Source organism: Taudactylus pleione, unplaced genomic scaffold (genome assembly GCF_031769625.1).
Source record: "Taudactylus pleione unplaced genomic scaffold, aTauple2 ptg000614l, whole genome shotgun sequence".
NCBI lineage: Eukaryota > Metazoa > Chordata > Amphibia > Anura > Myobatrachidae > Taudactylus > Taudactylus pleione.
In genome coordinates this window covers 437,721-455,660 of record NW_028285016.1, presented here as the reverse complement: position 1 = coordinate 455,660, position 17,940 = coordinate 437,721, and the positions used below count along the sequence as shown (strand labels likewise).

The following is a 17,940-nucleotide window of genomic DNA, read 5'->3' as shown; positions in this document are numbered from 1 at the left end:
ACTTACATGGAATTGATTGCGAGGAAATATCCAGAGCATGCTTAAACCAACTGTATGAAGTGAGGAAAAGTTCAAATATAATTTCTCTACAGGGGTACATCAGAGAAGGGGATTATGGAATTCCTATAACACTGCATATCATTTTCAACAAATAGGAGATATGAATACATTATATGAAGATTTTCAAAAGTTATAATATTACCTTACTTATTCCTCCTTCCTAAATGGAATTTTGTCATGGATGGAGGGGTCTTTGGTATAGGATCATGGTCTGGGACATTTCTCAGATCTTCAGGGAATTTGGGGAGTAGATGAACATGTCATTTGAACTTTGACATATTAGTAACAAGAGTCACCATCCAAAACTTTATGACTTTCCCATAAACCGTTATCTGTTTTATGATCTAAGCATCTCCCTACATCTGCCTAACCCCTGTCTCCATGCAGGCCAGGGGAGAGAGACAATAAATCTGAAAAATTATTATGTAAATACCTATAGTTTTTTACTTCATGCATATTTTATATTCCCTATGTTACCCTTGTGGCATAATATAAAAATAAACAGCTACTAGTTCTAAGTTCCCTGGTATGTATCTGATTGTTTCATTGGCTACTCCAGGTACCTGTGGCTAATCGGGAGTTGTTTGCTTACTTAAACCTCTTGTTTGCACACGGTTCTTGCCTGATCACAGGTAGTCTTGCTGTTGTGTCCTTGTCTGATTCTCTGGGATGTGACTGACCACAGATGATGCCCATGTGCCCTGTTGGCCTGGTCCTGCAAGTCTCACACAGTCTCAGAAAATAAACAATTCTGCTATAAATCTCAAAGTACCTGCCAGTCTTATTGTAACTATTGTGCATACAGGGGAACCATCCTGCCCTGACACAGCTACACATTTTCTAACAATGCGTATTAGGTGTATTGTACATTTTATGTAATAGCCTGTTTGCAGCAGGATCTTTCTTATCACTTGTATTATAGAGCACATTTCAGCTCTCTAGCTGTATACGCCTTTCATGTTACAAAGTAAATTGCATCTTAGACATAGTAAATTAATAAAACAGACAGGAAAACACTGGTATAAATATTGCACAGTTTAAAATTTCAGTGAATAAGTTATACATTGTACCGTGAAATGTCTTGAATTTACTAATTTCACAGTACTTTGGGGACCTTTCAGTTTGTATTGGAAAATGTATCTTGTTATATATTCCCATATATTAACTTTATTCTCCGCAGATGGACGCTGCAAGGGGAATACCCTACAGGAACGTTTCTGTTTATCTCCAGATGGTGAAATAGAAGATGACATCACACAAATTTCTCTAGGAGAAAACTCTATTACTCCGAAGATAAATTCAGTACTACTTAGTTCACATATGTCATCTGATCCCACTTATAATGAGGAATGTTCCCCTGATAGTGTTACATCTATTACAGATCTTAAAGTAGAGAAGACATTTTCCTGTTCTATATATAAGACAGCTATTACACAGATAACAAAGCCTAATACCCCTCAGGCAACTAAGGAAGTTGAAAAACCATTTCCATGTTCTGAGTGTGGGAAATGTTTTACAAGCGAATCAGGTCTTATTAGACATCAGAGAAGTCATACAGGTGAGAGACCATTTCCATGCTCTGAATGTGGGAAAAGTTTTACACAGAAATCGGTTCTTGTTGCACATGAGAGAAGTCACACAGGTGAGAAACCATTTTCATGTTCTGAGTGTGGGAAATGTTTTACACTGAAATCAAATCTTATTAGACATGAGAGAAGTCACACAGGTGAAAAACCATTTCCATGTTCTGAGTGTGGGAAATGTTTCACACTGAAATCAAATCTTATTACACATCAGAGAACTCACCGGGGTGAGAAACCATTTCCATGCTCTGAGTGTGGAAAATGTTTTACACAGAAATCCGATCTTGTTATACATCAGAGAAGTCACACAGGTGAGAAACCATTTCCATGTCCTGAGTGTGGGAAATGTTTTACAGTGAAATCAAATCTTGCTACTCATCTAAGAACTCACATGGATGAGAAACCATTTCCATGCTCTGAGTGTGGGAGATGTTTTGCACAGGAATTAGATCTTGTTAGACATCAGAGAACTCATACAGGTGAGAAACCATTTTTATGTTCTGAGTGTGGGAACTGTTTTACAGTAAAATCAAATCTTGTTAAACATCAGAGAACTCATACAGGTGAGAAACCATTTCCATGTTCTGAGTGCGGGAAATGTTTTACCTTGAAATCAAATCTTGTTAGACATCTGCGACATCACACAGGTGAGCGGCCATTTCTATGTTCTGAGTGTGGGAAATGTTTTACAAATGGTTCAGGTCTTGTTAGACATCGGAGAAGTCACACAGGTGAGAAGCCATTTCCATGTTCTGTGTGTGGCAAATGTTTTACACAGAAATCAGATCTGTTTACACACCAGAGACGTCACACAGGTGAGAAACCATTTCCATGTTCTGAGTGTGGGAAATGTTTTACACTGAAATCAAATCTTGTTAGACATCAGAAAACCCACACAGGTGAGAAACCATTTCCATGTTCTGAGTGTGGAAAATGTTTTACACAGAAATCAGTTCTTGTTATACATGAGAGAAGTCACACAGGTGAGAAACCATTTCCATGTTCTGAGTGTGGGAATTGTTTTACACAGAAATCAGATCTTGTTACACATCAAAGACGTCACACAGGTGAGAGACCATTTCCATGTTCTGAGTGTGGAAAATGTTTTCCACTGAAATCACAACTAGATAGACACCAGAGACGCCACACAGGTGAGAAACCATTTCTATATTCTTAGTGTTGAAAATGTGTAATACAAGAATCATCTTGTTACACATGAGACATCAAACAGATGTGAAGCCATTTCTGTGTCCTGGGTGTGGGAAATGTTTTACACAGAAATCTGTGTTCTGGGTGTAGGAAATCATTTCTTAATAAACAATAAAACTCACATAGGAAAACTATTTCAATGAGCAGATTGAAAGACATGAAGCAATAATACTTTAAATATTGTGGAAGCCTTCGATGTTGATATAAATGATTAAAAAGGCATAAATACTCTTAAAGAGTGTATACTAAAAGGTATTTTGACATTACTGTTATGGGAAACACAATGTAAATGACTTACCATCCGCAGGTATAGGTAAAATGTAAATCTGCAACGTTTGATTGGAGCAGATATCTCATGTGGGTCTTATTGCAGTTTATTCTATTATGCATCAGTATCACTCTGCAGAGTAATAATAAGATCACTTTGTTGCTATATAGCATCCTCATAATATATAATTCCAGCAATGGGCTGGAGATATAATCTGGGATTTGGGACACCATTTTCCTATATATGATTCATATAATTAGTCCTGTAACCTGTTCCCCTCACACACACAGCTCCCTTAGTGCAAATAGAAATATTTCTTACATTGTGGCCATTCCTTGTATAAGTGTGCAGACATTTCCCATACGCAGAATGTGTGTAGTCACCTATGTACTGCCTGTGCCAATAACCAAGTGTATGTGTGTAATGCTGAGTGTTATATTGGGCTGTATTGTTTCTAAGTAGTAACTTTATCACCAATGGTTCCACAAGTCTGGTTGGGTAACCCAGGGCTCGACAAATTTCTCTAAAATCTAGGAGCCAGGATGAAAGTGTATGAGCCAGACCACCGTTCCCCCCCAAAAAAATTACAGTGAGTGAGTAGCACAGCTCTGTGAGTTATGCAACTGTTATACACCTTATACTAGTCCACAAAATGGTCACAGTTGAATGGATATAGTAACATGGAGGCCTCCTCACTGCTCTGCACAGATCCCCTGCTCCACCTCCCACCCTCCAGTAATAACGGACCACGCTTCACATAAAACAATGGTGCCAGTAAGTACAACAAAACCCCCCTCCTCTCATGGTCACACCACTATCCTTCTGAAGCTGCTCTGCAATCCCTGGCCATGCATAGACCCTACTACCGGAGAGCTCTATGCAGCCGGAGATAGGAGACAGGCAGGACATACAGGAAGATCAGCGTAGACTGGGACAGACAACAGGGATCAGAGCAGGCCAGGATTGAGAGGAGTCAGCGCAGGCCGAGACGGACACAGGCACAGCAGTCACCTCAGGGGACACTCAGCACATGCACTCCTGTGTATGATATGAACACTGCAATACTATAGGCACAAATCTCCGTCGGAGCTGATGAGGATTTGCTTCCTCCCTCACTGCAAAATCTAGTAGCCAGGCAGCAAAATCTGGTAGCCATGGCGACCTGGCCCACGGGATTTGTCGAGCCCTGGGGTAACCGTATTACTCATCTACTAGTAGGTAGTCAGAAACTTTCCCACTTATTGGAGATGATACTGAAATTTATGGATATTTGTGTAACTGACATCTTTTTCGGCTCCTTTCATTTACATATTGTACAAATAAAATGGAGACATGGGGCACAGGAAACTGATGGCTGTCGGTCTTGTTATGAAACATTGAAATGCCTAAAACTCCCAATATTCAGCCAACAGGAGAATTTACTTAAGGGGTTGGTTTAGTTGGGGTTGTTCCTTGATTCAAAGATCCAATCTAGCAGGAGGTTTATTGGAAAAGTACAGAATTGAAAAGACGAGACTTTATGTACAAGTGGATAGTTCTAACAATGTCTTAAAAGCTTAGATTACTACCACCTTCAGCTATAGGTTATGTCACACAGATACATATATACAGTGATCTACTCTTTTACTACATTTCTGATCTACATGGTAGCCAACTGTATTTACTGACTGCAGGGATCTGTCGCTTTGTAACTGTACAGTGACCGAAACTAGCATGGTAACTGTATCCACCAAATGCCCAGAGCCAGGAACTAGTACAATAGCTGTATCCACCAACTGCCAGGAACTAGCACAGTAACTGTATCCACCAACTGCCCAGAGCCAGGAACTAGTACAATAACTATCCACCAACTGCCAGGAACTAGCACAGTAACTGTATCCACCAACTGCCCAGAGCCAGGAACTAGCACAGTAACTGTATCCACCAACTTCCAGGAGCCAGCAACTAGCACAGTAACTATCCACCAACTGCCAGAGCCAGGAACTAGCACAGTAACTGTATCCACCAACTGCCCGGAGCCAGGAACTAGCACAGTAACTATCCACCAACTTCCAAGAGCCAGGATCTAGCACAGTAACTATCCACCAACTGCCCAGAGCCAGGAACTAGCACAGTAACTGTATCCAACTGCCCAGAGCCAGGAACTAGAACAGTAACTATCCACCAACTGCCAGGAACTAGCACAGTAACTATCCGCCAACTGCCCGGAGCCTGGAACTAGCACAGTAGCTATCCACCAACTGCCAGAGCCAGGAACTAGCACAGTAACTGTATCCAACTGCCAGCAGTCAGGAACTAGCACAGTAACTATTATTATTATTACCAGTTATTTATATAGCGCACACATATTCCGCAGCGCTTTACAGAGAGAATATTTGGCCATTCACATCAGTCCCTGCCCCAGTGGAGCTTACAATCTATGTTCCCTATCACATGCGCACACACATACACACAGGTTAATTTTGTTGAGAGCCAATTAACCTACCAGTATATTTTTGGAATGTGGGAGGAAACCGGAGTACCCGGAGGAAACCCACGTAAACAGGGAGAATATACAAACTCCACACAGGGCCATGGTGGGAATTAAACCCATGACCTTATTGCTGTGAGGAAGTAACGCTAACCATTACACCATCGGTGCTGCCCCAACTATCCAACAACACACAATAATTGATTAGTGGTGCATCAGGTTCCCAGCTTGCTTCTTTGGGTGAATTAGCTGGCTGCAAATATCCGAGCCAGAGGGACTCTTAACTATTCCCTCTGCTAAAAGCCGCGGGCGCTGGAGTGCAGATTCTGCTGGCCGGGTTCCCGATATAAGGCAGGCAGCCTTTTTCCAATCAGTAGCGACATATAATATACAGATCGGTGTAACACCTGCCATCCCTTTACCCAGTAGTAGGAGCAGCAATGCGTTTCGGCAGTAGCCTTTTTCTGGAACCTTACACACATTGCTGCCCTATGGTTTATTATGACTTATTGTGTACTGTGCTTTGCACAGTGGCTAATGGAATATGTTTATGTTCTGTTTGATTTTATTCTGTATTTTTTTATTTTTTCTCATATTGTGCATAAGTGAAAAAAACAACAACCATATATTTCATATATGTACCGGTCATGTAATGTCATTGTATATACACATGTAAGGTAATAAAATCAGTTATTAGCAACCAGTTGGTGTCTTGTTTCCAGAAGATTAGTTAAATGAGGGAAATAAAAGGAAAGAAGCAGCTGATGAGGGGATTGTCTGTACTGAGGGGAGGTGTGTGGGGGGTCCCATGTGCACTGTGACACTGAGGGGAAGCGAGTGTGTGTGCAGGGGGTCCCATGTGGACTGTGGCACTGAAGGGAAGCGAGTGTGTGTGCAGGGGGATCCCATGTGGACTGTGACATTGAGGGGAAGCGAGTGTGTGCACGGGGGAGTCCCATGTGGACTGTGACACTGAAGGGAAGCAAGTGTGTGTGCAGGGGGTCCCATGTGTACTGTGATACTGAGGGGAAGTGAGTGTGTGTGCAGGGGGTCCCATGTGGACTGTGAAACGGGAAGCGAGTATGTGTGCAGGGGGTCCCATGTGTACTGTGACACTGAGGGTAAGTGAGTGTGTATGCAGGGGGTCCCATGTGGACTGTGACACTGAGGGGAAGTGAGTGTGTGCAAGGGGGTCCCATGTGGACTGAGACACTGAGGGAAAGCGAGTGCATGCGGGAGAGTCCCATGTGGACTGTGACACTGAGGGAAAGTGAGTGTGTGCAGGGGGGTCCCATGTGGATTGTGACACTGAGGGGAAGCGAGTGTGTGTGCAGGGGGTCCCATGTGGACTGTGACACTGAGGGAAAGCGAGTGTGTGTGCAAGGGGGTCCAATGTGGACTGTGACACTGAAGGGAAGTGAGTGTGTGTGCAGGGGGTCCCATGTGGACTGTGACACTGAGGGAAAGCGAGTGTGTGTGCAAGGGGGTCCAATGTGGACTATGACACTGAGGGGAAGCGAGTGTGTGCAAGGGGGTCCAATGTGGACTATGACACTGAGGGGAAGTGAGTGTGTGCAGGGGGTCCCATGTGGACTGTGACACTGAGGTAAAGCGAGTGTGTGTGCAAGGGGGTCCAATGTGGACTATGACACTGAGGGGAAGCGAGTGTGTGTGCAAGGGGGTCCAATGTGGACTATGACACTGAGGGGAAGTGAGTGTGTGTGCAGGGGGTCCCATGTGGACTGTGACACTGAGGGGAAGCAAGTGTGTGCAAGGGGGTCCCATGTGGACTGTGACACTGAGGGGAAGCGAGTGTGTGTGCAGGGGGTTCCCATGTGGACTGTGACACTGAGGGGAAGCGAGTGTGTGCGCAGTGGGGTCCCATGTGGACTGATTGTCATCCCATAGATTGATGATATCTGGCTCTTATTTCTCCTTCACAATATCTGCTAAGGCTAAAGGTTCACATACTTTTGCCACTCACAGATATGTGATATTGCATAATGTACCCTCTACATTGCTCTACTGCTTTGTGTATGCTGAGGCTTGGGTCATTCCCGCTGTACCCTCTGCATTGCTCTACTGCTCTGTGTATGCTGAGGCTTGGGTCATTCCTGCTGTATCCTCTACATTGCTCTACTGCTTTGTGTATGCTGAGGCTTGGGTCATACCCGCTGTACCCTCTACATTGCTCTACTGCTTTGTGTATGCTGAGGCTTGGGTCATACCCGCCGTAACCTCTACTGCTTTGTGTCTGCTGAGGCTTGGGTCATACCTGCTGTACCCACTACATTGCTCTACTGCTTTGTGTCTGCTGTGGCTTGGGTCACACCTGCTGTACCCTCTACATTGCTCTACTGCTTTGTGTATCCTGAGGCTTGGGTCATACCTGTTGTACCCTCTACATTGCTCTACTGCTTTGTGTATGCTGAGGCTTGGGTCATACCCGCCGTAACCTCTACATTGCTCTACTGCTTTGTGTCTGCTGAGGCTTGGGTCATACCTGCTGTACCCACTACATTGCTCTACTGCTTTGTGTCTGCTGTGGCTTGGGTCACACCCGCTGTACCCTCTACATTGCTCTACTGCTTTGTGTATCCTGAGGCTTGGGTCATACCTGTTGTACCCTCTACATTGCTCTACTGCTTTGTGGCTGCTGTGGCTTGGGTCATACCCACTGTACCCTCTACATTGCTCTACTGCTTTGTGTATGCTGAGGCTTGGGTCATACCCGCCGTAACCTCTACTGCTTTGTGTCTGCTGAGGCTTGGGTCATACCTGCTGTACCCACTACATTGCTCTACTGCTTTGTGTCTGCTGTGGCTTGGGTCACACCTGCTGTACCCTCTACATTGCTCTACTGCTTTGTGTATCCTGAGGCTTGGGTCATACCTGTTGTACCCTCTACATTGCTCTACTGCTTTGTGTATGCTGAGGCTTGGGTCATACCCGCCGTAACCTCTACATTGCTCTACTGCTTTGTGTCTGCTGAGGCTTGGGTCATACCTGCTGTACCCACTACATTGCTCTACTGCTTTGTGTCTGCTGTGGCTTGGGTCACACCCGCTGTACCCTCTACATTGCTCTACTGCTTTGTGTATCCTGAGGCTTGGGTCATACCTGTTGTACCCTCTACATTGCTCTACTGCTTTGTGGCTGCTGTGGCTTGGGTCATACCCGCTGTACCCTCTACATTGCTCTACTGCTTTGTGTATGCTGAGGCTTGGGTCATACCCGCCGTAACCTCTACTGCTTTGTGTCTGCTGAGGCTTGGGTCATACCTGCTGTACCCACTACATTGCTCTACTGCTTTGTGTCTGCTGTGGCTTGGGTCACACCTGCTGTACCCTCTACATTGCTCTACTGCTTTGTGTATCCTGAGGCTTGGGTCATACCTGTTGTACCCTCTACATTGCTCTACTGCTTTGTGTATGCTGAGGCTTGGGTCATACCCGCCGTAACCTCTACATTGCTCTACTGCTTTGTGTCTGCTGAGGCTTGGGTCATACCTGCTGTACCCACTACATTGCTCTACTGCTTTGTGTCTGCTGTGGCTTGGGTCACACCCGCTGTACCCTCTACATTGCTCTACTGCTTTGTGTATCCTGAGGCTTGGGTCATACCTGTTGTACCCTCTACATTGCTCTACTGCTTTGTGGCTGCTGTGGCTTGGGTCACACCTGCTGTACCCTCTACATTGCTCCACTGCTTTGTGTCTGCTGATGCTTGGGTCATACCTGCTGTGCCCTCTACATTGCTCTACTGCTTTGTGTCTGCTAAGGCTTGGGTCATACCTGCTGTACCCTCTACATTGCTCTACCGCTTTGTGTATGCTGAGGCTTAGGTCATACCCGCTGTACCCTCTACATTGCTTTTCTGCTTTGTGTCTGCTGAGGCTTTAGTCATACCCGCTGTACACTCTACATTGCTCTACTGCTTTGTGTATGCTGAGGCTTGGGTCATACCCGCTGTACCCTCTACATTGCTCTACTGCTTTGTGTATGCTGAGGCTTGGGTCATACCTGTTGTACCCTCTACATTGCTCTACTGCTTTGTGGCTGCTGTGGCTTGGGTCACACCTGCTGTACCCTCTACATTGCTCCACTGCTTTGTGTCTGCTGATGCTTGGGTCATACCTGCTGTACCCTCTACATTGCTCTACTGCTTTGTGTCTGCTAAGGCTTGGGTCATACCTGCTGTACCCTCTACATTGCTCTACCGCTTTGTGTATGCTGAGGCTTAGGTCATACCCGCTGTACCCTCTACATTGCTTTTCTGCTTTGTGTCTGCTGAGGCTTTAGTCATACCCACTGTACCCTCTACATTGCTCTACTGCTTTGTGTATGCTGAGGCTTGGGTCATACCCGCTGTACCCTCTACATTGCTCTACTGCTTTGTGTATGCTGAGGCTTGGGTCATACCCGCTGTACCCTCTACATTGCTCTACTGCTTTGTGTCTGCTGCAGCTTGGGTCATACCCGCTGTACCCTCTACATTGCTCTACTGCTTTCTGTATGCTGAGGCTTGGGTCATACCCGCTGTACCCTCTACATTGCTCTACTGCTTTATCCCGCTGTATCCTCTACATTGCTCTACTGGTTTGTGTATGCTGAGGCTTTGGTTACAACTGCTGTACCCTCTACATTGCTCTACTGCTTTGTGTCTGCTGAGGCATGGGTCACACCTGGTGTACCCTCTACATTGCTCTATCACTTTGTGTCTGCTGAGGCTTGGGTCATACCTGCTGTACCCTCTACATTGCTCTACTGCTTTGTGTCTGCTAAGGCTTGGGTCATACCTGCTGTACCCTCTACATTGCTCTACCGCTTTGTGTATGCTGAGGCTTAGGTCATACCCGCTGTACCCTCTACATTGCTTTTCTGCTTTGTGTCTGCTGAGGCTTTAGTCATACCCGCTGTACACTCTACATTGCTCTACTGCTTTGTGTATGCTGAAGCTTGGGTTAGACCTGCTCTACCCTCTATATTGCTCTTTCGCTTTGTGTATTCTGAGGCTTGGGTCATACCCGCTGTACCCTCTACATTGCTCTACTGCTTTATCCCGCTGTACCCTCTACATTGCTCTACTGCTTTGTGTCTGCTGCGGCTTGGGTCATACCCGCTGTACCCTCTACATTGCTCTACTGCTTTGTGTCTGCTGAGGCTTGGGTCATACTCGTTGTACCCTCTACATTGCTTTACCACTTTGTCACTGCTGAGGCTTTGGTCATACCCGCTGTACCCTCTACATTGCTCTACTGCTTTGTGTATGCTGAGGCTTGGGTCATACCCGCTGTACCCTCTACATTGCTCTACTGCTTTGTGTCTGCTGCAGCTTGGGTCATACCCGCTGTACCCTCTACATTGCTCTACTGCTTTCTGTATGCTGAGGCTTGGGTCATACCCGCTGTACCCTCTACATTGCTCTACTGCTTTATCACGCTGTACCCTCTACATTGCTCTACTGGTTTGTGTATGCTGAGGCTTTGGTTACACCTGCTGTACCCCCTACATTGCTCTACCGCTTTGTGTCTGCTGAGGCTTTGGTCATACCTGCTGTACCCTCTACATTGCTCTACTGCTTTGTGTATGCTGAGGCTTGGGTCATACCTGCTCTACCCTCTACATTGCTCTACTGCTTTGCTTACAAAGTGATGTAATCGCAATAGATGCTCATCGCTTTTAAGCTGTGGCTTCATACACCATCAGTTTGGTGTCGCTCCTTGCTAGCTTGAAAGCTCCAAAAGAGCAGGAAGCGTAGGAGGACCTGCTGGACCAAGGAGTGGCTGCCACAGAGAGATTCGTTATCACGAATATCCTGGACCAAGGGCATGTGTGATAACAATCCTGACGACAACCGGAATTTGTGCCCATGGATGACGCCATCTACAAAGTCACTCCAAATATAAAGAGGCAAGAAACCACTTTAAGTAGAGTCAATCCTGCTGAGGAGAGACTGGTGGCAACACTGTGCTTCCTGGCTACAGTAAAGTCATTCACTAACAGGACACCACAGGCTGCTCCCCCTATATAATGTAAATAACAGGACACCACAGGCTGCTCCCACTGTATAATAATAATAACCGGACACCACAGGCTGCTCCCCCTGTATACTAATAATAACAGGATACCACAGGCTGCTCCCCCTGTATAATGTAAATAACAGGACACCACAGGCTGCTCCCCCTGTATAATGTAAATAACAGGACACCACAGGCTGCTCCCCCTATATAATGTAAATAACAGGACACCACAGGCTGCTTCCCCTGTATAATAACAGGACACCACAGGCTGCTCCCCCTGTATAATAACAGGACACCACAGGCTGCTCCCCCTATATAATGTAAATAACAGGACACCACAGGCTGCTCCCACTGTATAATAATAATAACCGGACACCACAGGCTGCTCCCCCTGTATACTAATAATAACAGGATACCACAGGCTGCTCCCCCTGTATAATGTAAATAACAGGACACCACAGGCTGCTCCCCCTATATAATGTAAATAACGACACCACAGGCTGCTTCCCCTGTATAATAACAGGACACCACAGGCTGCTCCCCCTGTATAATAACAGGACACCACAGGCTGGTCCCTCTGCATAATAACAGGACACCACAGGCTGCTCCCTCTGCATAATAACAGGACACCACAGGCTGCTCCCACTGTATAATAATAACAGGGCACCACAGGCTGCTCCCCCTGTATAATAACAGGACACCACAGGCTGCTCTCCCTGTATAATAAAACAGGACATCATAAGCTTGTCCCCCTGTGTAATGATAACAAGACACCACAGGCTGCTCCTCCTGTATACTAATAAAAACAGAACACCAGAGGCTGTCCAGTCACGTGACTGCAGAGAGAGTTTGTGACCTGCTCCCTGTCTGACATTAGTGGTGGAGAACCTGGACCATGGGGTGTGGATTTAGCAAACAACCCCAAACAGCCAACTACAGGGACCAATATCTATCTCCAGGAACAGTAGGGGGGCAGTAATACTACTACACAGACCATCCCCTTATCAACCACTCCCTTCATGTTCTTTCTCCTGTTCAACTAAATGTAAGATAAGAAGATGACAACTTGGTGGTAATTTGGTTATTTTATTAACATATATTTATATGGCAGCATGAAAAATAATCAGTGTTGTGCACTGTACTCCTGAGACCATCGCTGCCTCTGAAAGCTACAGGTGATGTCACGGCGACTCACGTCATAAGCCACGACCAATGCATTTCGTCAGAAACGCGTTGGTGGGGGACCTTCTGGAACTGTGGATTCTCCGATATCAGAACCTTTTTTTTTCCATCTAACTGACCAACATACCCCTACTCATTCCGGGTGGTTTTGTTTTGTGCTCAGTCGAATCCATGCACCCTGGAGGGTCCATATGAGGGACTACTGTTGTTTGTTATTTTTGGAAACTTGTTTGTATACCATTTTCTGGAATACATTTTTGGACATTATCATTGGATGTCTGTGAGGAGTTTACTTACCGGAGTGAAGCATTAATGAAAGCACGTGTGGGAACATAAAGAAACGTTTTGAGGAACGTCTGTACCTGTGCCCAGATGAGTTCATGTGGCCGAAGGAGCTTTGATATACCATTATTCGTGTGAGACTAATGAATGTGTGGGAGGATCAAAGAAACCTCTATGTGAAGGCATCTCACCGTGTTGAGGTGAGGTAAAGGAAGAAAGCACCTGGCTTTGATTAAAAGCACTAGAATACTGAAGTTTAACTGTACAATACGTTTTTTTCTTTTCTGAGAGGACATATACGTCTGAATTAAAGAGTCATAAAATCTTCATCCTAGGACAGCACCTTGTGGACCGCTTATATATGAATTTGTATACTTGGAGGAGTGGTGTTCCCGAGCGTGAACTGGGATACAGTCTTGGGGCGCAGGTCGTTGGGACCACTATCTGTATCTTGGCCGTTCATACATAGCCCTGCCCATCGGCGCTGATATCTTGTAGATAGCAGCGCCAATAATGACATGGGCGCAGAGTGCCCCTGTCAATTACTGCCCAGCCCCCCATTAATACATGGGGGAGAAGAGTTATCAGCGCACATAATATTCGGCGGTTAATACATCTCCCCCTATATGAGGTAATGAACGGAACATAATTACCTCTTCCCTATTTTTAAGGAATTAGAAGCTATCCCGTTCTCTTGCTCTATTTTTGCATTTCCTGATAACATCATTGGGATATTTTTTATCTAAGAACCTGTGGCCATTTATCTTTGCTTTTTCATAAAAATCCCTCGGAATCTGACAAATTGGGAATATGGTATATTTGAGATCCATTTCTTACTAGCTGATGTACCCGGTTTCACCCAGGTAGACCTTAGATATTTACTGTTTCCACCACTCCACTAACACATTAATCCTTCACCTCTATAGTAATGCATCACTGCTATAGTAAGACCATTACCCTCCCCCTCCTGTGTACTAACACATTCCCCACCATCACCTCTGTAGTAACACATTATCCTCTCTCACCTCTGTAGTAACACTTTTCCCTCCCTTGTTCGTGTTGTAACACATTTGACATTTCTTTCCCTTACCTGTGTAGAAATTCAATCCCTCCCTCACACCTCTAGTAACACATTACCCCCACTCACCTGTGTAACACATTCCCCTCCCTCACCTGTGTAATAACACATTCCCCTCACCTGTGTAGTAACACAGTCCCCTCCCGTGTAGTAACACATTCCCCTCCTTCCCCTGTGTAGTAACACATTCCCCTCCTTCCCCTGTGTAGTAACACATTCCCCTCCCTCACCTGTGTAGTAACACATTTTATTCTCCCCTGTGTAACACATTCCCTTCCCTCACTATACAAATAGGGGAGCTACACCAACTGCCAGTGATGTTTGGCAGCACTTGGGGGTGACAGTTGGTGTATGAATGACCTGTGTTGCAGCCATTATGAGTCAGTCAGGACATTGCACAGGGGGAGGACATTTTTTAGCCCTTTTTACCCCCTTAGGAGTTGAAAAAAATGCCTTCTTAGTGGGCACCTACGTCTTGGAAGGAACATTCTTCCCGATTTTCATGTTTCTAGGTCCAGGGGTTTGGGCTGGGCATTGATGAGTCAGAGCATTTTATTTTATATATTGTAGATAATGGTAACTCCGATAGTGTACATAGCTATTACTATCGATATCCTTAATATATGTAAAAGTATATAATGGATCTCCTTCACTATAATCAGTAGTATCGAACACCAGATCCAAACATTCTATTTTGTTTTTATTCTAAACTTAGATGTGACATAAATATATTAAAAGAATCTTCTTCCCCTCCCCAAACGATCATTATGTCATCTATGAATCTTCCGAATATTCTGGTTTGTTTAAGAGATTATTTTTCTCTGTTACTTCCATGTCCCATTTACACAATAACAGATTAGCTAGACTCGCTGCATATGACGTACCCAACGCTTCTCCGCACTCTTGACTGTAATATTGTCCTTGGTATTTAAAATAGTTATTTAAGATGTAATTAATACAATCCAAGATAAATATCTTAGTATCTTCCTTTATCAAATCGTCACCTTCCATAAACATTTGAACAACTTCCAAACCCTCTATATGGGGTATGCTGGTGTATAACGCCTCGACGTCAACTGAATCTAGAATCCCATATAAAAATGTTAATATCTGAATGGAAACTTTGACGTAAGAGCTCAAAGTAAATACATATTTGTTTAATATAAACATCCACCAGATAAGTTTGCCATGGCAGAACCTATTCCAGATATAATCAGGCGTCCTGCCGGCTTGTCTAGTCATTTATGTATCTTTGGCAGACTGTAGAATATAGGTACCCTCGGTTGTGGGATAAAGTATAACCATACTTATTTTCAGTACTGCACCTCGTACTAAGACCCCTATCTAACGATGTACTGATTTCCTCAATTATCAGTTGGAACTATATCAAATTCTTTGTTTTTTCATCATTCAAAAAAGCCTAAAAAATTCTTCAGAATAGTTTAAGACCACAACTCCGCCTCCCTCGTCTGCCATTTTCACAACCACATTAAGATTTCCCAATTTTTTTATTGCCCCTCTTTTACCTCTATTTAAGTTATAGTTTCTCTTATTTTCTTAGGAACATGATATATCAAAATCTTTCTTAAATTAAAAAGGTTTCTATAAAGCCCCCTCTCAATTCCAATGGATAAAAAAATAGATTTTTGTCTCTTTTATCATCGTTTTTATTTTTGGAAAAATGTCTCTAACGTAAGGTTTCTAACAAATCTGTTGGCATCTATAAATGGCGTGATGTCATGACATCACGCATTCTGCACCGGTCCGGCCTCCCTGTTTGCCGGGGAGCGGGACTAGTCGGGAGTTACCTAGCCGCAATCATCGTGCCGGGTGACCTGCTTACACATCAGGTAGCTGTCTGGTCTGGGCTCCCAAAAATTCCTGATGGTTTGGGGCCCCTCAGAATATTGGGGCCCAGTACAAGTGTACTTCTTGTCCCTCGTCGCTGGGCCTGTGTGGCATAATATTATGCAATTATATGACCCAAAGTGGGCGCTGTTATGATGTAGCGTTAGGGACACCAGTACAGAGACGCCATGTCACAGGGCGGTGCTTAAGCATATCTTTGCAAATATATCCAACAAAGTTTTCTATTATGTAGTATTCAAATCCTATTGCTGATCTATTCAAGTGTCCCGTGGGATTTGTTGTCTCCTAGTCTAGAGTACACTGAGTAGCCACCATTTTATATTTTTGTATTCCAGATTGGCAAGTTGGACTCATGGACTATCGGGGGTTTCTCCTTACCGCCAATAACCTACTGACTCCTCGTACAACCTCATTAGGGATTTGGTCTCAGCTAACACCAGGTTCCTGGAGATGCTTACTTCTGGGCATGTCTGTGGTAACCCTACCACAGCACCTCGTGGATAACGATGACTAATTCCCATTGACTTCTTAATATGGCTGAAGACTGCTTTTGTTAGCAATATGAGAGCAGTTTGACCTGTGGGTGGCCGGATTGCTTTATCCGTAGAATGGGTGATTCTGGGTGCGACAGTATGGATACATGGGAGCCTCAGGGTGTAGCCAGACTTTTGTGCTTTCTTGAGGTATGTGTACGGAGCAGGAACACCATTTTACATGGCTCTCTTGCACCCAGCCACTAATGATTGTTACGGCTAAGGCCAGGGAAGCAGTGGACGGAGGCGATACATACACATGGACACTTGCACTAGCATAGGATAATAAATCTAGAAACCACAGATGTCAACATATACACAGACACTACAATGCCAGTATCTACAATCTCTTAATTAACATACTCTCCTTAGTGTCCATATGTTTCGGAACCTTGTGCTTCCACCTCCAAATCAGGCCCACAGTACTTACTGGCCAGACACTATATGCAATAATAAGCATGATCTTCAAAATAGAACATGACACAGATACAGCTGGTGACTTAACAGTGTTATTACTGCACTGCAGTAAGGCGTTGTGCATACACCCTCACAGATTTATCCCAGTGCAGTGAGTATCGGTTATTCCCTAGAGTAGTTTGAGAATTACTTCTGACAATCTTAACGGGATGCAGTCTCATAGCAGGAACCTGTCTGTTGGTAATGGTAACACAGCTACTCAGGTAGGTATCTTGGCGTTTTGTGTACCATGCTTGCATTGGAACCATGCTAAAGAAACATGTTCTATTCTGAAGATACTGGTATCCTAGTGTAGGAGTCTATCGGTAATGCTATATTCTAATCCTTTGCCAACATCGGGCCTATTTCAGAGTTAAACACCATTCCAATGTTCATGCAGCTGAGCGATTATAGGTAGTCTGCGCATGTGTTCCAGTCACATTGCATACGCCCTGTGAATGAATTGCAGTCACGCTCACTGCGAGGGTTCACCATCACTTGATTGACAGAAATGTGATTAAAATAAAGGCCTCGTCAGAAGAAATACTGAGGTTTATTTTTTATATAAAATATTTCCACTTGCAAACACACAAAGTATCACTATTGTACATTAGCATATGGTTTAAACCATTTCCCTTATTCAGAACATGGAAATGGTTTCTCACCTGTGTGAATTCTCTGATGTGCAACAAGATTTGATTTGTGTGTAAAACTTTTTGCACAGTCTGAGCACGGAAACGGTTTCTCACCTGTGTGACTTCTCTGATGTATGACGAGAGCGGATTTCTCTGTAAAACATTTTCCACACTCAGAGCATGGAAATGGTTTCTCACCTGTATGAAGTCTCTCGTGTGTAACAAGGGTTGATTTCTGGGTAAAACATTTCCCACACTCCGAGCATGAAAATGGCCTCTCACCTGTGTGACAC

The 17,940-nt window shown here is 44.5% G+C and overlaps 2 protein-coding genes across 3 annotated transcripts in view; one reads left to right on the top strand and one right to left on the bottom strand.

The window, feature by feature from the left end:
- LOC148479708 (uncharacterized) overlaps positions 1-6,207 on the top strand; it is a 75,426-nt gene extending 69,219 nt beyond the window's left edge. Inside the window, exon 9 of one of the 2 annotated variants that reach the window (XM_088454411.1) lies at positions 1,619-6,207. In XM_088454411.1, the coding sequence (XP_088310537.1) occupies positions 1,619-2,820 (1,202 nt within the window). In that variant the 3' untranslated portion in view covers positions 2,821-6,207. Of the gene's footprint in view, positions 1-1,240 lie in introns of both variants that reach the window. The other variant, XM_088454410.1, reaches the window with a different exon arrangement.
- The window catches only part of LOC148479707 (uncharacterized), a 181,134-nt gene that overhangs the window by 119,737 nt on the left and 43,457 nt on the right, over positions 1-17,940 (bottom strand).